The following is a 20,983-nucleotide window of genomic DNA, read 5'->3' on the forward strand; positions in this document are numbered from 1 at the left end:
TACATGTAACATTAAAATTACACCATTCTTTGGAAACTTATTATTAATATTTTATACTAGGCTTAAACAAAATCACTCTATAATTCATTTGTATATAGAGATATAGAAATCAGAATATAAGAGTCAGAAAAGTTTTATATATAAGAGTAAATATATGAAATATATATTTTAAATATCATATATAACATTAGTTTAATTTAGTTTTATTTTATAGGCATTAAAGAAGTACTATAAGGAACTTCAGAATCAGCTAAACGATATTGTAGAGCTGGTGAGAGGAAAACTGTCGAAGCAGACCAGAACTACTCTGGGCGCTTTGGTCACTATTGACGTGCATGCTCGAGATGTGGTCATGGACATGATTGACATGGGTATGTGACTTTTCCTTTAATAGTAAAGATAAAATAGCAATAGCTTCTAGAAACAAAGTCTTATACTATATGTCTTTTTCTCTCAACAGAATTTGTTTCATATGGTCTTTTCTACAAATTGGAAAACATGAATTATTTTAACATTTGCTCTTTTAAAAGATGATAAAAATACCTATTTTTCAAATTATTTCCATTTTAGGGTTATGTGTCTTGTTTTACTTTATTCTTTTTAGGTGTCTCACATGATACAGATTTCCAGTGGCTTGCTCAGCTTCGATATTATTGGGAATATGAGAATGCTCGAGTTCGTATCATTAATTGCAATGTAAAATATGCTTATGAATATCTTGGTAATTCACCTCGACTTGTCATTACTCCTCTAACTGACAGGTGTTACAGAACATTGGTATGCATTTAAATTATTTTCATTCACACATTAAAGATTGCTTTTTGGTGTGGTGTCATATTTTCTTGTCCAAATTTAACATAGCTATCCTCATTTTATTCTCTTATCTGTAATTATTGAACACAGCTATCGCTTCCTAATCCCAAATTGCCTTTATGTAAAATTATAGTGATGAATAATTCTGGGTGCTTTTGTAGAATACAAGAATGTTTGAATTACAATGTTTGAAAATCATTGGGGATAATTAGAAAAAGGAAGATATTGGAGATCTAAAGAGAAAACCGGTGCTTCAGAAAATTATACTAATTTTTGTAGTGGAGTTATGGGAGAGATGACAGGAAGATGACGAAAGTACATTTGGGCCTTAGAACTCCAAGTTAGTTCTGTTGAATAGAAAGGAGAGAGCTGAAATGTAGGAGGGTGGTGCTGAGGTCTGTGCTTTTTATCAAACTATGGAAGATAGAGCTATCACTATTTAAAAAAAAAACACCCAAAACCCTAGAACTATGGTTGACAGATAAAATACAGGACTTCGGGTAATTTTGAATTTCAAATAAGCAATGAAAATTTTTTTAGTATAAATATATCCCAAATGTTGCATGGGACATTCTTAAACTAATAAATTATTCATTGTTTATTAGAAATTCAGATTTCACTGGGCATCCTATATTTTTATTTGGTAAATCTGGCACTTCTATCTGGAAATTGAGGACGAGCATCAAGAAACCACCTGCGCTGACTAAGTAAAATGAAAGTGTCTTTAATTGAGTTTTCTAGAAGCAGAAATGTAATGGGGATTCTTGGACAAATGATTTACTAGGGAATGCTCTCAGAAAAAAGCCTATAAGAAAGTGAGGAAAGCAGGGGGAAAAACTAAAAAAAGATGTGGTTTCATCAGATGGGTAGCCTTAGGCTAATCTCATGGGGGTGGGGAGGGCGTTGGGGCACGGATGGCATCACAGAGGTATCCCACTTTCGGCAAAGGGGTCTGGCTTTTATATCCCTTTATTGTCATTGTCTATGAGTCATCCTTGGGGTTAATGGTGTAGGAAAGGTTTCAAGTATTTGCCAAAAAGATAGATCCTATTGAGGGGAATCCTCAGGAGAGAAGAACAGTGGTGAGCTATTTGTAGCTGACACAGTAGTTGGGTGATGGATGCAATGGCTGATAAAGGGAATCTGGGTAGGGTGTTAATGCATCTACAGTAAAATGTTTCACCAAACCCTCTAATTTCTCAGGAAGCTACCTGAGGGCAGGCATCATGTCTGTCTGGTTTTCTACTCCAGCCGTGAACAAGTATATAATTACTCCCTAAACATTTGTTCAGTAAATGAATCTCAAGCTTGTGTGTCTTATCTGGGATCTCAGTGAAATCAGAAGCTGTGAATACTTGGAAGGTGGAAGTTAAACAACTTTGAGTTGTAAAATCAGAATCACATTAAACACTTGTACACAACACTAGATTGAAAAAAAACTAATGTATTTATTAATAATAATGAAAGGAACACACTTATAAACATTTTCTTGAAATTGTAAAGAAGGGAGAGACTGAGATTTCCCACAGTCAAGTTAATGGACCTTAACTGTATAGCATTTATCATAAATTTAAGATAGATAAAATATCCTTGATGTTGCCTTTATTTAATGAGCTGTCTCTATTTTATTTTAGTAAATGTAAAAATATTTATGATTTTCAAAGGTTTATTTTAAAAATAGATTTTATTTTTTTAGAGCAGTTTTAGGTTCATAGCAAAATTAAGCAGAAAGTACAAGCGAGTTCCCACATACCCCAGCCTCCCCATAGGTAGAACCTTGAGTCCCTTAACCCTGTTTTTTCTAAAAGGAGTTAAGTTGCACAAACTCACAGAGTGGTTTTCATGAAACAAACTCCATAGTTAGAGTTGACTATAATTTATATGCTTCTAAAAATTTCCAGCCACTGTTCTAGTCATCATGGGGACCCAGAAAGAATTCAGATACAGGTACTGCTGATGTTGCTCTAAAGGAGCTTGCTCGGGGGGTAGGTGGGGGGGGAGATACATAATTAACTGTAATGCAAGGTAGAAAGAGATACTACTGGTAAGAGAAATATAGAACAGTGTTAAGGGAATGGAGAAAAATACCAAGAGTAGAACCAATAGCCAAGGTGAATAGGTCATTTCTTCCAGCTGATAAGCCCCCGTTTATAACACTCTCTTTCAGATGTTTACTCTCTTTGCAGCTAGCCATGAGATTGTCATTACTGAACTCTATAATCATTTCCACAACCACTTCTAATTAAACTTTTCTGACCAAATGTTAATATCTCAAGGCTAGATTCTCTTTGTTTTTAAAGGTAAATAGGATACATATAAAGTATTAAAAGATAAGGAGATTTTGCTACATTTTCACTTTTTTTGGACTGTAAACTGTTTTTTCTTTATGCAGCTAGAAAATTGCTAAAAATTAACTGAATAATGTAATTGTATTACTGCCTCGCTGAAGCTACAAATAAAACTAAATCCATTTTGTAAGCAGTTATTTATTATGTGTTTTTTTTCAGTTAAGCATGGATTTATTTTTATGTATATTTTTCTTTTCAGATAGGTGCCTTCTATTTAAACCTTGGAGGTGCTCCGGAGGGGCCAGCAGGCACCGGAAAAACTGAAACCACCAAGGACTTGGCTAAAGCTCTTGCTGTACAGTGTGTGGTGTTCAACTGTTCAGATGGGCTAGATTATCTAGCAATGGGAAAGGTAAAATTACGTATTAAATGTGACAAACTTACAGTGACGTCTAACTGGACAAACTGAAGCAAATTCATGTTCAAACATTATTTGAATGTAGTTTAAGCATTATTTGAACCTTGGCTTTAGGGGTAACAAAATTGTTTTTATCCTTGGGGCTTTTATTAAGCTTAACTTTCAGTTTTGACTTAAAATGTTAAATATTTGTTTTAATAAATGATGCCTTTTCCTAAGAAAAATCATCTCCCTTTTTCTTGTCCTTAGTTTTTTAAAGGATTGGCTTCTTCTGGTGCTTGGGCTTGCTTTGATGAATTTAATCGAATTGAGTTGGAAGTGTTGTCGGTAGTAGCTCAACAGATCCTTTGTATTCAGAGAGCCATTCAACAAAAGCTGGAAGTGTTTATTTTTGAAGGGACAGAACTTAAACTCAATCCAAACTGTTTTGTAGCTATTACCATGAATCCTGGTTATGCAGGACGTTCTGAATTGCCGGATAATCTTAAGGTAATTTTTTTCTAAGAGTGTAAATTTATTAATCAAAAGTAACAGCAAAATCCACTCAAAGTGGTATAATTTTCTCACATGTATTTGTAATCTCCCCTTTACCTTTTCCATTTTCTGTAAGATAAACCTTCAAAAACTTTTTTAGACATTTAAAAAATGTTAAAGTACATAAAATTATTAAAGTGCTCCTGAAAACATTACAGAGTTGATGAAAGGTGCGGCACTGGGGGAATAAACTTGAATATCAACACATTATCTTTGGGTGTTTATGCTCAGCTTTAAAAATGGTTTCCTTTATGTAAATAATATGTTTCATTTATTATATACTTCAGGTTCTTTTTAGAACAGTGGCTATGATGGTTCCAAACTATGCCCTCATAGCAGAAATCTCCCTCTATTCTTATGGATTTCTGAATGCAAAACCTCTGTCTGTGAAGATAGTAATGACCTATAGGCTTTGCTCAGAGCAGCTCTCGTCACAGTTTCATTATGACTATGGAATGCGAGCAGTAAAAGCCGTTTTAGTGGCTGCTGGAAACCTAAAACTAAAATTTCCAAACGAAAATGAAGATATACTTGTAAGTATTAAATACATACTTGTGAAAGCTTCAGTAGAAAAGATAATTTTTTTTTTTTAGCAAGGTTGATTAGGAACTATAAATAGGTGAATAAGAGAGTTGTTGCTTTGAGCCTTTTTATATGGAGTTGAAATGATAGTTTTGGGGGTTATGTTATTCATTATATTTTATAGAATATGAGGACCTTTTGGCTTGATGAGCATGGTGTCGGCTTTTTAGTATGGGGATCCCATGGAGCAATGTAAAAGAAACTTTGATTTTTGGCATGGGGGTGGAGAAGGGTAAACACTGGCAATTAACTTACATTGCACTTTTTGGATGATTTTAGCTTCTTCGATCAATTAAAGATGTAAATGAACCAAAGTTTCTATCACATGATATACCCTTATTTAATGGAATAACTAGTGACTTATTTCCTGGTATTAAACTTCCTGAAGCTGACTATCATGTAAGTAAACTTGTGAATGACTTATTCTGTAAATAAATTTATCTGATGAATAGTTTACAAAGTTTTATTAAATGAGTGAAATGAAATCATTCTGTTTGGAGGATAAACCTCTATTTTGGCCACCTTAGTTAATGAAAATGAGTACATTTTAGTACTTCCTGTTATATGATACCAGGGTTAACAAGATTCAAGTCAAAGATAATGTTGTAAGATAATAAATATTTTATTTCCTATCTTGTGATTTATAATACTTACCACTATGAGTACTATAGCACTATTGTGAACAGCAGGCAGAAAAGATGGTAAACTAAATGTGGTAAAACATAGTTAACACAAGAATTTGTTTCTCAAATTTTAAAGGAAACAAACCATGTGCATTTCCAATTCCATCTAAAGTACAAACATTATAATGAGGCCTACAGATGTATACACATAAGAATAAGTGCCTGCTACTTATAGCTGTTATATAATATAAAATCAGAATCAAAATTAACATTAATTACAAACAAAACAATCTCAATTTAATGAGATAGATCATTTGTGACTAAAACGAAATTGTTACGATATGGCAATTTCTATGGTAAAATGTACAGTGAAGATTCTTTAGAGTTCAGCATGCATAAACTGTTCAGAGTTCAGCATGCATAAACTGTTACTGGACAGAACCAGTTCCAGTTACTCAGTAGTTGCCAGCCAAAACAGCTCTGAGATGATTTTACGAGAAGGAAGCCAGCAAGCATGAACGTGCTGGGGTTCATTTCCCAAAGCAGTGCGTGTCCCTGAACAAAGGATTGGATTCCTCTTTTTTCAGGGATATTATGTATAAACATTAAGGTGAACTTCCTCATAGCACCGATAGGTGGGGACATTCCTGCACATGAGCAATTAGAAAACATACTTATACGTGTGTTGCGTGTTCAAAAATGGCGGAAAATCCCTGCCCCTGGGAGGAGATTTTAGTATTATAATGAGTGTATAATGAGAAAAGTTCATGAGCAGGTCATTAGAGAGTCCTCCAAACTGCTTTGGCTGGCCTCAGGCAGTTTCAGCCGGTTCAACCCTCTGGGCCTGCAAAGCATCCTGGGCTGATCCTGCAAAACATCTCTGACAAGCAGCAATGTTAGGGATTATGTAGGTATGCAAGTGTTACAGGAAAAGAGGGTTCTTGGCTTCACATAGGAAAGAATTCAAACGAGCTGGTATAGAGTTTAAAGTAAAAGTAAGTTTATTTAGCAGAGAGTAAGAAATCAAAGGCCACCCCATAGGCAGAATGGTGGTCTCTGATTGCTAGTGGAGGAGAGACCCCTCCATCCTCTGGGCTGGGGTTTATGCGTATTTTCTGTTTCTGTGGAATATTTATTTGTATGGAGGAAAGGGAGGAAAGAAGAACAATGGTAACTTTAACTTTGTAAGATGTAAGAAGAATAGGGGCAGGTTTGTTTTTTAACTGTTATAAAGCACAACCTATATTTTATGTTTCGTGGGCTTAACTATAGTAATAGTCATAATAGAATCTCTCGTTTTTGAATAGTTTGTTCTGTGTAATCAATTAACGTCTGCCTGAGTTCTGTACTTTGGAGCACGATGTGATTAAAAAGAGCTCATTATGAATAACAAAAGATACTCCTATCACTCCAGAATCCCAAGGGTTTAAGGACCTTTGTTTCAGAAACAGAGGTCAAAGACCATATATATTTTTGTATTATACCATAGGTGACTATCGAGATGATTCAGGATATGCTAATATGATTTTTTTTAATACAAATACAAAATCTTAACATTCTCTTGGAGAACTCTTGTACTCCCATGAATATAGCAATAGATTCCAATTTGAAAAATACTACTAGGAGGTAGTGCTGGGCGGGGTGTGCTACCGGAATAGCTCAGAGCTGGGGCTGTTAAAAACATATATACCATCTTGCTTTTTAATATGTATTGTATTCCTTTGTTTTGCCTTTACTAACTACTTTTGGTTTCAGTTAATGTTTATTACTCCATTAGTCTTCTCTGTTGGCTTTTTAGTTTTGCCTCAGTGGTTACTTCACAGATTAAAACACAGTATATACTTTGACTTACTACGATTTACCTTAATTTTGTATTCTACCATTTCAGAAACAATATAAGGACTTTAAATGGGATAATTCCATTATTCACTCACCCGTGCCTATTGTACGATTATTATCATGTATTTTACTTCTACATATGTTATAAACTCTACAATACATTATTTTTTGCTTTAAGTATTAGCATTTTTTATAAAAATAGTCTTTTATATTTACCCTTTCTAGTGTTTTTTAATTCCCTCCCGCAGATATGTGCTTTCATCTGTGGTCTTTTCCCTACCACGTAAAGAACTTTTTTCAGTATTTCTTACGTGCGTGGGTCTTCTGGAAACAAATTCTCTCAGCTTTTGTTTGTTTGAAAATGTCTTTAGCTTTCATTTTTGAAGAATAATGTCACTAGATATAGAAATCTAGATTGGCAGGGGTTTGCCCACATGCCCCCCCCCCCCCATCATTTTAAAGATGTCATTCCATTAGCTCCTGGCTTTTATTGTTATGCTTAGAAGTCAGGAATTTTTCTTATTTATGCTTCCTTGACTATAATGCGTTTTTCCCCTTTGGCTGTTTTTTATATTTCTCTCCTTGTTTGATTATTTGCCTACTATTGTCTGTTTTATACTTATCCTTCTTGGGATTTGCTGCACTTCTTGAATCTGTGGATTGATGTTTTCAGAAAATTCTCAGATAATTTAAATTGTCTTTTAAATTATTTCTTCTGCCCTATTTTCTCTTCCATTCTGTTGGGACTCCAATTACATGTATGATAGACCATTTTATATTATCTCACTTGTCTCCTATGCTTTGTTTTTGCTTTTTAAAAATTGTTTTATTATCTATGCTTTAATTTGGATACTTTTTATTGACCTGTCTTTAAGATTAATGATCCTTTGTTTAGCTTTATCCAGTTTCTGATAAGCCTATGGAATGAATTCCAATTGCATATACAGTTATGCACTGTTTAACAATGGGGATACATTCTGAGAAATGTATCAATAGGTAATTTCATCATTGTGTGAACATCATAGAGTGTACTTACAGAAACTTATATGGTATAGCTTAGTACCCCCCTAGGCTGTATGGTATACACTGCTACTAGGCTACAAACCTGTACAGCATGTTACTGTGCTGGATACTGTAGGCAATTATACCAAAAGGGTAAGTATTTGTGTATCTAAACACAGAAAAAGTACAGTAAAAATATAGTATAAAAGATGAAAAAACAGTACACCTGTATAGGGCACTTACCATTAAGGAGCTTGCAGGACTGGAGGTTGCTCTGGGTGAGTCAGTGAGTGAGTGGTGAGTGAATGTGAACTCCTAGGACATTACTGTTCACTACTATAGACTTTATAAATGCTGTACACTTAGGCTACACTAAATTTATAAAACAACCTGAGGTTAAATCAAGCACAAGAGAAAATGATGCAATCAAGAGACATGGTAAATGCGAGATGTGTGAGGCTGCTGCTGGCGGAACACAGCACACTGTTTTACAGCAAACTTTTTATTTTAATTAGAGTACACTCTAAAATAATGACAAAAAGTATAGTAGAGTAAATATATAAACCAGTAACAGTCATTTATTATCATTATCAAGTATTATGTACTGTATATAATTGTATGTGCTTTACTTTTGTATGACCGGCAGCACAATAGGTTTGTTTACTTCAGCGTCACCACAAACATGTGAGTAATGTGTTGTGCTATGATGTTATGAAAGCTGTGATGTCACTAGGTGATAGGAATTTTTCAGCTCCATTATAATCTATGGGACCACTTGTCATGTATGGGGTCCGTCATTGACCAAAACATTAGGTGGCACATGGACGGTACTTTTTTTTTTTTTTTAAGTTTTATTTAGTGTGTCCAATTTGGTTTCATTAAGCGATCCCATTTCTTTGCTTAAATTCTTTATCTTTTTATTTTCTGTTATATTGTCAGGTTTTTTTGTACATTTGTAAGTTATCTTAATGTTATTGACTGCTAACTATGACATGTGGATCATCTGTGAGTTTGTTTTACTTACTTTTTTCCCTCTTGATCATCAGTTATTTCTTATGACTTATAAATTTTGATTTTTATGTTAAAAATGTGTATAAAATAATTGTAGAGGATAACATGGTATTATTTTCCTGCAGAAGAACCATGTCTTTTCCTTTGTCAGATAGCAAAATCGAGCTCCTGATCAGTTCAATCAGGAATTGACCTAAGTCAGTTTTGTTGCAGCATTATTGAGCTTTAGTTTACGTTTGGTTTCAAATGTCTTTAGAGTGAGAATTGTCCTACTGTGTTATAAGGCCCTCCTCTAGCAGCATCCCAAGACTAAGGAAATCTCTTTCTCTGTACCTTGTTAAGCCCTTGATTTCTCGTATCACCTCACATTCAGCATAAGCATAGGAGTGGGGAGAACTTTGTGTCTGAAGCTCCTCCCAATTCAAATCTGTCACACAAGCCCATATGACCATTAAAATATCTGTTGGTTTCTTCCTACTTCAGCAAAGTCCCTCTGCCTGTAGCAGGCCCAATCCATTGTCCATCTATGTTCACACTTGGAAAATGTTTCCTGGGGCAAAATTAGCTATTAATTTGCACTCATTTAAGAAAGGTTCATCCCTTTCTGAAATTTAGTTCCTTTAGACTTATGTATATTCACAGTGCTCCGGTATCTTTAAAATGTTTATGAATTTTTTTTTAGCTTCTCTGTTTATTTCTAGTTACTGCAGTGTGAAGGGTTGTTTGTCATTTCTTTCTATATCCTATCCAAAAGTAAAATTCTGGAAAACACCATTAAGAGAGTTGTTTTCATGTAGCATATATCCACTGTTTGGTGCTATAATCTTTAGTAACTAATGGGAATATGAATTTAAAAGTATTTTAATTCTACTTGTTTCTCCTTTTAATTAAAAAAATACAGCTTTAAGAAATAATTTATCAACCTAAGAAGGTACAATTTTCTTATTCCTAAACGAAGTCTACATTTATGAGACGTATGTGACATGATTTATAATGTCATTTTATAGAAATGCATTCCATTTTTCTCTTATTTTAGGAATTTTTGGAATGTGCTCATGAAGCTTGCAAAGTACACAATCTTCAGCCTGTGAAATTTTTTCTTGAAAAAATGATTCAGACATATGAAATGATGATTGTTAGACATGGGTAAGATGATAGATTATCACTGTCTGCCAGTTTTAGATGTTATTTTAAAATTAAACTATTAAAACAACTATAATTTGTGTATCAAAAGGTCAGCAAACTTTGTATGCTAGGTAGGCTAGGGAGCAAATAGCCCCCACCCCTAATCCCTATTCCAGTGGCTTAAAAACAAAGGTTTATTTCTTTCGCATGCTATATGTCCCTCAAGGATTGGTAAAGAATGCTCATTCACTGATGTAGCACTAATGATCACCACAATTTACTCTTGTGGTCATCAAATATGTTATGCACTCTCCTTCATGCACATAAAATACACTGTTCCCTTCCAAGGAGACAACCTAAAAGTTCCAATCAATCGATGAACCAGACTCAAAGTTCAGGATAGCTAGGTGATGTGTGATAGTTTCTGTATCAAGTTTGGAAGTTGTTCTTGATCCAGGCACCTACAAACTGGAAAGTTATATTCCCTCCACATACCCAGTATTATACGTAGTAGTGGGTTTACCAGAATAGGACTATTGTAGCAAACACTCCTTTTCAGAAATTAAAGAATAGGAGACAAATAGAAGATACGGTGAAACAGGAAACGAAGCCAACGCTGGTCAGTAGCAACTGTGAAACCCAACTGGGCACGTGGGGGCCCCATTTCAGGAGATAGAGTGAAATTAATGGAGTTTAAGCTTCAGGACCTATTACAGAATTGTACACCTGAAATCTGTGTAACTTTACTAACAATTGTCACTCCAATAAACTTTAATTTAAAACAAAAATTTCAGGACCTCTCACTTGTAGGGGCACCTCTAAGAAGTCATAATCGTTTTGTATGCATAATTTATTATATAGGGTGTCATTAAAGTGGCTGTGGACATTTTGTGTTCATAATTGCATATATATATATTTTTTTTTCCTTAGAGAGCCTCCCATATCAATTGTATAACCTTAAAACCCCATAAAACCTGGATCCACTTTTGCTTGATTTTGCTCCCTGGAAGGGGCTTTCCAGTTAACTGTTCTCCATGGACCTTGCTTTAACCTTCTGAGAGGTCCTTCCATCTCCATTTTCTTCCCTGATCACATGTGAAGTGGATAATAGAGAAAATGTCCTTGGAGTTGAGAAATGTTTTCAGCCTGCTCTGCCTATTGAAAGTTGAGGTCTCAAAGATCATGATAATTTTAAAGGCAGGATTTAAAAACAAAACAACCTTCGTATTATTTAAAATTTCAAACATATACAAAAATAGACGGAGTACTAGTATAGTCAACCCTCATGCATATAATAACCAACGATTATTTTTAAGTCTTGAACGTGCACATGTGTTTTAGCTTAGACTGATGGTTTCTTTGTCAGTAAACGCTCTCAAAAACTTAATAAGCTTTTTATCTATTTGATTCCAGGAAACACTGTGTACCAGTAGCCATAACTACTGTCCTTATTAAGTCATTTCTGAATTTCCTGTAGAATCCTTGAACCTATCAGGCTTAATTGAGAGGGCCACACTCTTAATCTGTTTTTCCTGAACTACCGGGGTGCCAAAAATATATATACACATGACTTGTATTCATCCTTTGTTATCAGCATATATTGAGTATTACAATTTTAATACAGTTTTTTCCTTTCTTAAAATGTGTATACATTTTTGGCACCCTCTGTATTTTATCCTCCTGAAAAGATTATTGGAAACCATATTAATCTTTTACAGGTTTTAATAAAGTGATGCAATGGCCAATCCTTGATTTGATCTTTGATGCCAGGCTGAGTAGCTCTTTGTTCTTCAAAGATTTTCTCAATTTATATTTTACCAGTAGAAGATAAGAACAAATTGCCTCTTTCAGTCCTGCAAGTTCCTGAATTTCTGGACTCTTTCTATTCTCTTTCATTCTTGCTTGTAAACTGCCTATTTTTTTCTGGACTTATTTCTTTTTTGTAGTTTCTTGTTAAATGCAGCCATCATTTGTCATTATATACTAATAATATTCTGTTTACTATTCTTTTCCTCTAAAACTACAATTTTATTGGGTATATTATCTGTCTTCCAGTTCATTTCAAGGGATAAATTGACCAAATGTTTCATTATTGCATGACATTAATTGCCAATCTTTGAATAACAGTTAATTTGCCACCCATTACCTGGCCTATAAGCCAAAGCTACATATTTTAGTCTTTTTTTATTATAACAAGAATACCTTCCCTCCTTCTAGGTACCAATTTCTGTCAGTAAGGATGGGCTAAGGTATTCTGTAGAAACACTCATCACCCAAATTTTAGTGATTAAAAAAACAAAGGTTTATTTCTCATTCATGCTGTATCCATCATGGGAGGTTCTGCTTATCATGATTACTCAGTGTCCCAGGCTTTTGGAGCAGCCACCATCTCAACATTGTGCGTCATAGCTCTGTTAGAGGAAAAAGAAAGCTCTATAAGGTTCCTTTCTGGCAATTAGCTATCACGTGCTAGGAAGTAATGCCCATCATTTTCGCTTACTACTTCTTAGCCACCTATTATTTCCACCAGAGGGTGAGGAATCCTGTGTGCAGGAGAAAGATTCAGAAATATTTGGCTAAGAGCACTGATAATTACTACAGCAAGTGAAGACTTGAGGAAAGAGAATCCTTCTCACTCCTCTCCTTAGAAGGACCCAAGTCATTTCTTTTAATTTTAAGAGTATACAATTATTCAGTTTTCATTTTCATTTGGAGATTTTTAAATTATATTCTCTTTTGTAGATTATAGTATTGGTGTAGAGAATTTGACTTAGAGATCAATCAGTTCAGAAGTTAAATGTATTTTCCTCATATCAGAAAAATTCATATAATTTCAAAAACTATGTAATCATCATAGGGTACAATTTTATGTACCAGCATATAGGCAAATAATTTACTTTGATTTAGAGTCTTATTGTATAATTACTTCCTTTCTTTAATAGTTTTATGTTAGTAGGAGAGCCTTTTGCTGCTAAGACAAAAGTTCTGCATATGCTGGCTGATACTCTAACTCTTATGAATGAACGTGGCTATGGAGAGGAAGAAAAGGTCATTTATAGGACTGTAAACCCCAAATCCATTACTATGGGCCAACTTTTTGGACAGTTTGACCCAGTATCTCATGAGGTAATCTACAGTGTAAACATTCTTAACTCTTATTGACAATGCACATTAAACCAAGAAATTTGAAATGTGTTCATATTATCACTTTGTAGTTTTATAGAGGAAGCTTTCCAACTTTTCCCTTTTTCCTCCTCAGTGGACTGATGGTATTGTGGCTAACACTTTTAGAGAATTTGCCTTATCAGAAACACCTGACCGGAAATGGGTTGTATTTGATGGTCCCATTGACACTTTGTGGATAGAGAGCATGAACACAGTGCTGGATGATAATAAAAAGGTAAATCATTATTACTAAAAGCAAAACAGATGCACAATGTGAATATACCGAACACTACTGAACTATAAACTCAAAAATGGTTAATTTGGTAAAGTTAATGTTATATGTTTTAAACCAGAATTTAAAAAAGCGAAGCAAAGCAAATGTAGATATGCTTAAGCAATGATATACGTTCAACAACTAATTGCCTAGGACTGTATATTTGAAATGAAGGATGCAGCAATTTGATTAAGTTTACAAATTATCTTTTCAATGAAAACTATGCTGTAGTAAATCCTTTACTTAGTTTTTTGTAGAATAAAAGTATGTTGTATTAAAATGACTGCATAGCCGAAAGGCATAGTAATGTAATAGATGGTGATAAATTGTAGTGACTACAGATCTATGGTTTCTTACAGAACTTTAAATTAATTTTCTAGAAAAAAATAAAAGGGCTTCCTTCCTCTTTGAAAACATCAAATGATTCAGTGCTTATATGTGGTACATTACCTTAGAAGCTGTGAGATATACAAAAGAACTAGAAAATGAAAGATTTCTAGTATTTATTTTAATTGAGAGATAACATACATAAAGTATAAAATGTGCATTAACTTTAAGTTTAGATTTTATGATTTTTTTACATAAGTGTACACTCACATAACCATCACCTAAATAAAGATGCATAAAATTTCTTGCACCCTACAAGGTTCATTCATGTTCATTCCCAATTGGTAAACTCCAGGGGCAATCACTATTCTGACTTCTACTGTGATAAATTAGCTTTGCTGGTTCTTAAACTTCATGTAAAAGGAATTATCCTCTTTAGTTTTTCCTTTTTTTAGTTGATATAGTATCTGTGCTATTCATGTTCCATTTTATTTATTTATTTATTTAATTTATTCCTTTTATGCCTGTATTAGTATTCTACTGTATGAATATAGTACAATTTATTTTCATACTTATGTGAAATCACTACACCACTAAATAAGCAGATTAATTTAATTAGCATTCTAACATGTATCCTAGTACTTTATCATAGGTGGTTGGTCATTTATTCATATTTTTCTTTCATACATTCAGTCATATTGATTGAGCTAAGGACAGGGGCAAGTAAACAGACAAGAATTAGTGATGATTCCAAAGAGAGGGGTTAATCAGTAGAGTCAAGTCTAAGGATTCATAGCCAGGTAGAAAGATTGTCTCGTGTTAGATGAGAGGGAAGCAAGAATGGATAGGTATAGACACAGGTGAATGTATGTATTTAATAGAGGAAATTTGAAAACAAATCCTTTTGATTGTTTTTTCCTTTGTGAAATGGTAGGACCTGGTTCTTTGCACACTTGAGGAGAAAGAGGAAGGTTTAAATTAGCTATTTGGAAATGGGAAAGAGAGCTGTGTAGGAAAACACAGAAGTATAGCATAGTGTTACTGATAATCTGATTGAGCCGAAGACCATGAATTTTCAGTTGTAATGCCAAGGTCTGCCTTTGTGAGATCTTCTCTAATAGTCTAAGCAGTTTGGGTGTGGGTGTAGATAATATTGCTAGATTGGAAATACAGAGACTTTAAAGATATTGGCATGAGAATGGTAGAAATGCTACACCATCGAAAAGAAGCTGCTTGATAATGGAGGAAGTGAAAACAACAGGGATATGAAAACGAAGAGAAAAAAAGTGTAGTAGGAGTCAATGAGTGAGAAAGCTGGATAGGTAGGAGTCTGTGGTCAGAGACTGGGATGCTTGAATTTAGTATTTCAGAATTATGCAGCGCTCCAGGAGAGAAGGGCCCAGGTATATAAAGTAGATGTCTGAAGTGGAGTAGGGCAAAAGTAAGTAAAGACAAGGTGGTCATGGATCCAAGGTTTATAAGATGCTCCCCTTCATAAGTGCTGGATCAGGCCAGAGTTATAGTAGAAAGAGATTGAACCAAGTTCCAAAAGCTTGAACTAACAAGGGGGGATGATTGGGTGCTGGTGACAGCAGCAAGTGGGTTTGTCAGAGGAGCAAGGGTTGTACCAAAGGTTGGAGTAGATGTGTTTGGGAAACAGCATGAGGGTGTGAGGAGAAAGCTGACTCCACCTCCCAAATTTGTCGTGAGAAGAACATTTACTGAAATAATCTGGTAGAAGGTTTAAAGTATTCTGGACCAGCACTGTCCAATAAAACTCTCTGCAGATGTAAATATCTGCACTGTCCAATAAGACAGCCTCTCATCACGTGGCTTATTGAGCATTCATGCATACTTTGAGCATTTGAAATGTGGCTTAGTGCAATTGAAGAACTGACTTTAAATGTTGTTTAACTTTCATTCGTTAAGCTAAATAGAAATAACCACACATGATTACTGGTTAGTATATTGGACAGTCCAGGTCTAGACTATTTATTTTACAGATTAGAAACAGATCCAAAAATGATAAATGTCACATTGTTGACATATGACTAGATAGGGGCAAAACAGGGACTATAGTGATGATTGTAGAGGCAGAGAAGAAACACTGAAAAATAAATGACTAGGAATAATTTAAAGGACTTAGTAATGAAATTAATTTGGAATATCAACAATTCATAATGATTATTAAAATTATTAAAAGTTAATGATAATTCCAAAGATAGAAGCCAACGAGATTGAGAAGACAGGATGACTTTAATAATAATGTGCAAGAAAGGAGTTTGGCAGGAAGCAGTTGCAAATTCAATTTTTATGTACTTCAAAAAGGAATATTTTAGATTAAAAGAGACCTAGGGGACATAGCAAACACAATGCCTGGTCATTGATGGAATTTTATTTTGAATAAATCAGTGGAAAAGACATTTCTGGTACACTTGAGGAAATTTGAGTATTACATGAGTTGATGATATTAGATGATTAGAAAGAAATTATTGATAATTTTGTTGGATGTGATCATGTTATTGTGGTTATATAGAAAAGTCCTTATTTTTCAGATGAATATTGACATATTTGGATGTGAAATGCCATGGTATGTGTAATGCTTTTTAAAATAATTTTTTTAAAGATGAAACAAATATGGCAAAATGTTAACATTGGTAAAATCTAAGAGATGGGTATACGAGTGTTCACATTATTCTCTTTTCTATTTCTCTTTTTTTATTAATAAAAAGTCTGACAACTTTATAAAATCAAGAGTATTTCATATAATTTTATTAATAACAAGAACTGAGATTTGTACAGGATTTTATAGCTTTTGCCGTCTGTTATATAGTTCCCCCCACACACATACACACAGAGAACTCTGTGAGAGAGAAATTATCCCTGTTTATAGAGGAAGAGCTTGAGATTCAGGAATCTCATGTATTTGCTAAGCTGGTAGTAATTGACAGAGCTAGACCTAGCATTATGATTTTATGGCTTCCATTCTAATACTTATTACATCATATCACAGGATATACATTGTGTTATAAATAGAATAAATTCTTACCTGAGAAGTTTGAGAATTTTTTATATAAACATCTGAAAAATAATTGCTTTTAGCTTTGCCTTATGAGTGGAGAAATCATTCAAATGTCTCCTCAAATGAGCCTCATCTTTGAAGCAATGGACCTTTCCCAGGCCTCAGTAAGTTCAGAATTTTACATAACGGTAGTGTGTTTATTTGTTTGTTCATTCATTTGTTCGTTCATTCATTTAGTCAATAAGTTTTTTTTATCATGTCTCAGAAAATAAGTTAGGCACTATGAGTATAAAGATTAGTAAACCACACTGTATGCTCATTTAAAGAAGGATGAGAAGCATGCTAATAAATAATCCAATATAGAGTTACATGTTAGGGCTCTGAATATTGAGGAGATGAGTGCCCCAGAGGGGAATGGATAGAGGAGGACCATGTGAAGCATTTGTGTATTTGATCTGGTTTTAAGTGGTAAGACTTCTCCAGGGAGTTTGGTTGAGGCTGGTCATTCCAAATCATGACAAGATATAATATAAAGACCTGAAGCCATGATATATCTGGGGAACTGTGACTGCAAATAGTTTCATCTAATGTATGTGAGGCTGTAGAGGAAGACAGGAGCTAGCTCATGAAAGGCCTTATAAGTCATGCAAAGAAGTACTTAATAACTGCTGGGTATTACTAGTATAAAAGCAACAAAGGAAAACAATTTTTGTCTTTTTTTCTCTAGCCTGCCACTGTAAGCCGCTGTGGCATGATTTATTTGGAACCCTCACAGTTAGGATGGGAACCTCTTGTGTCTTCATGGTTAAATTCACTGAAAGGACCTCTACAGGAACCAGATCATCAGGCTCTGCTGAGAGCACTTTTTGACTGGTTAATACAGCCTGCTTTAAAGCTTCGTAAGAAAAAATGCAAGGTAATATTCTAATTCTCTGACCCACTCAAGTTTCTTTAGTTTTTACTCAACTTAGTCTAAAGTCACAATGGTAGGATAAATAACTAAAATCAATTTCACCTTAGACATTTAGTGTCCATTTTTTAAAAACTTGAAATGTTTATTGTAGCAATCAGTGAGTCACATGACAGTTGTAATAAATAATAGAAATTCCATGTACATTTCACCAAACTTTTCCCCATGATAACATTTTGCAAGACTATATTATATCACCAGGATATTGACATTGATACTATCTACTAATCTTATTCAGTTCCCCTCGTTATACTTGTATTCAGGTATGTGTGTATGTGTTTATCCCTCTGGGTTTTATTTTAAAATATTTAAAAAATAAAAATTATATTTAAAATGTACACGATGATTTCATATGTAGTATACACATAGTAAAATGATTACTATAGTCAAGCTAATATATCACCTCAAGTAGTTACCACATTTTTGTGTGTATGTGTGTGGTGAGAGCACCTGAAATCTACTCTCTTGGAAAAATTCCAATATCTGTAGTCATCATGCTATACAGTAGATCTCTAGACTTATTTATCCTACACAACTACAGCTTTGCACCCTTTGCTCAAGGTCTCTCTATTCCATTCCTGGTAACAATTGTTTTATTCTCCGGTTGTATATATTCAACTTTAGATTCTGCATGTAAGTGAGATCACACAATTTATCCCTTTCTGTTTCACTTATCATAATGTTAACAAACTTAATCCATGTTGTGGCAAATACCAGAATCTCCTTTTTTAAGGCTGAATAATATTCCATTGTGTATTTATACTGCAATTTCTTTATCCATTCATCCATTAACAAACAGTTTGTTTCCATGTCTTGGCTGTTGTGAATAATGCTGCAATGAACCTGGGAGCGCAAATATCTGTTTGAAGTACTGATTTCATTTCCTTTGGTTACATACCTTGAAGATGGATTGCTGGATCGTATGGTAGTGCTATTTTTAGTTTTTTGAGGTTTAGTAGTTTTTTGAGGTTTCTCCATACTGTTTTCCACAATGGCCGTACCAGTTTATATTCCCATCAACAGTGCACAAAGATTTTTCTTTTCTCTATATCCTCACCAACACTTACCATCTTTTATCTTTTTAATAATAGTCATTTTAACAGGTGTAAGGTCATATCTCATTGTGGTTTTGATTTGCATTTTCTTGATGATTAGTGATGTTAAGTGCCTTTTCATATATCTGTTGGCCATTTGTATGTCTTCTTTGGAAAAAATATTTATTCAGGTCCCTCACTATTTTTAAGTTGCGTTGATGGGCTCTTTTGCTATTGAATTGTATGAGTTTCTTATAAATTTTGGGTATTAACCCTTTATCAGGTATATAGTTTGCAAATATTTTCTCTTAGTCCATAGATTGCCTTTTCATTTTGTTGATTGTTTCTTTTGCTGTGCTTCTACTGTGCTTTTAATTTAATGTAATTCTACTTGTTAATTTTTACTTTTGTTGCCTGATCTTTTGGTGTCATATTCAAAAAGTCATTTCTAAGGCCAATGTTAAGGAGCTTTTTTCCTATGTTTTTCTTCTAGGAGTTTTACAATTTCAGGTTTTACATGTAAGTCAGTAACCCATTTTGGATTGATTTTTGTGTGCGGCATAAGATGATGGCCATGGCCAATTTCATTATTTTCCCAACACCATTTATTGAACAGACTATGCTTTCCCTAGTGTGTATTCTTATCATCCTTGCTGAAGATTAGTTGACTGTATGTGTTATGTTTATTTCTGGGCTTTCTATTCAGTTCCATTGGTTAATATATCTGTTTTTGTGTCAATACCATACTATTTTGTTTACTGGAGCTTTGTAATATAGTGGTCCTCCCCTCATCCATGGGGGTATGTTCCAAGACCCCCAGTGCATCTCCATTTCCATGTATATATAGTTTATCCTGCCTTGAACATCCTTCCCTTCTGCACCTGACTAACACATATTTTTCCCCAAATTCAGCTCAGATATTACTTCATCTGGGAAGCCTTCCTTGATTTATTCCTCTCCCATTTCCCTCCTTGTCTTCCTCCTCCGTGGGTCTGGGCTAATTGTTTATCCCAAGTACTCTAGTCACCTCCCCCACCCTAGGACTTCCTCTGCCTTGTCAGTATTACCCCATATTATTGTTGTCTATTTAATTTCAGTATCATTCCTTTTTAGAGTCTGTGTGTTTTATTTCTATATCTCCTAGCCTGGTATATAGGTATAGTATGTTTTTTTATAAATGTTTGTTGAATATATAAATGAATGAATGACTGTTAGAGACTTTATTTCAGCTATCTCTAGAACATTGTTTATTCTCTTAGAGTAGCTAGTTTTCATTTATCAGAGAATTTAGAATACGTTATATACAATTGTATAATATAACATGCTAAACCAAAGCAGTTGAGAGATGTTTGTAGCATGCATACAGTTTGAATTCTGTAAGTTTAAGTGTTATAAAGACCTTTTGAAAACCATATATGCTTTTCTCAGTTTTTTAAATGAAATATTTATTTTCTTTTATTTTTCAAATAAGATGAAAGAAAAGTATTTTTTTTCCCATTGCAGGAACTGATTCCTACAAGTGATAGCAATGTGGTTGTATCTCTCACACGCCTCTTTGAAGCACTGCTCTGTGACGTGGTAGAAAATGATCCTACAAGCAAGCACATTCGTGTTTGGATTATGGTTGGTTTTATACTTAATGTGATTTTTGATTACAGGATAAAATATGCCTCTGGCAAATGATACTTGTACTGAGAAAGACATTGTGAGATCCAGAACTATTTTTGGTGAGCACTGAAAGAATAACTGAAGACGTTAAAGTTGCTCTGACCTGGATTTCTGATTTAAAAAACACTTTAAAGAAAATAAAATGTCTGAATGAACCGAATCTACCCTGTTATTTATAAAAGATCATAATTTGATTAACACTTAATAAGGTGACTTAATATTAATCCAATACGGACTTTAGGTAAATTGATTTGTTTTAATGTTAAGCCAGGATATAGATAGACTGCA

The 20,983-nt window shown here is 34.1% G+C and overlaps 1 protein-coding gene across 1 annotated transcript in view; it reads left to right on the forward strand.

The window, feature by feature from the left end:
- The window catches only part of DNAH12 (dynein axonemal heavy chain 12), a 175,544-nt gene that overhangs the window by 60,533 nt on the left and 94,028 nt on the right, over window positions 1-20,983 (forward strand). Inside the window, exons 24-35 of the mRNA XM_081072623.1 lie at window positions 215-371; window positions 605-777; window positions 3,361-3,513; window positions 3,769-4,008; window positions 4,341-4,586; window positions 4,915-5,034; window positions 10,147-10,256; window positions 13,178-13,361; window positions 13,495-13,635; window positions 17,104-17,187; window positions 17,751-17,939; window positions 20,531-20,650. Coding sequence (XP_080928749.1) covers window positions 215-371; window positions 605-777; window positions 3,361-3,513; window positions 3,769-4,008; window positions 4,341-4,586; window positions 4,915-5,034; window positions 10,147-10,256; window positions 13,178-13,361; window positions 13,495-13,635; window positions 17,104-17,187; window positions 17,751-17,939; window positions 20,531-20,650 — 1,917 coding nt within the window. The remainder of the gene's footprint in view (window positions 1-214; window positions 372-604; window positions 778-3,360; window positions 3,514-3,768; window positions 4,009-4,340; window positions 4,587-4,914; window positions 5,035-10,146; window positions 10,257-13,177; window positions 13,362-13,494; window positions 13,636-17,103; window positions 17,188-17,750; window positions 17,940-20,530; window positions 20,651-20,983) is intronic.

Source organism: Rhinolophus hipposideros (assembly GCF_964194185.1).
Source record: "Rhinolophus hipposideros genome assembly, chromosome: 14".
Lineage (NCBI taxonomy): Eukaryota > Metazoa > Chordata > Mammalia > Chiroptera > Rhinolophidae > Rhinolophus > Rhinolophus hipposideros.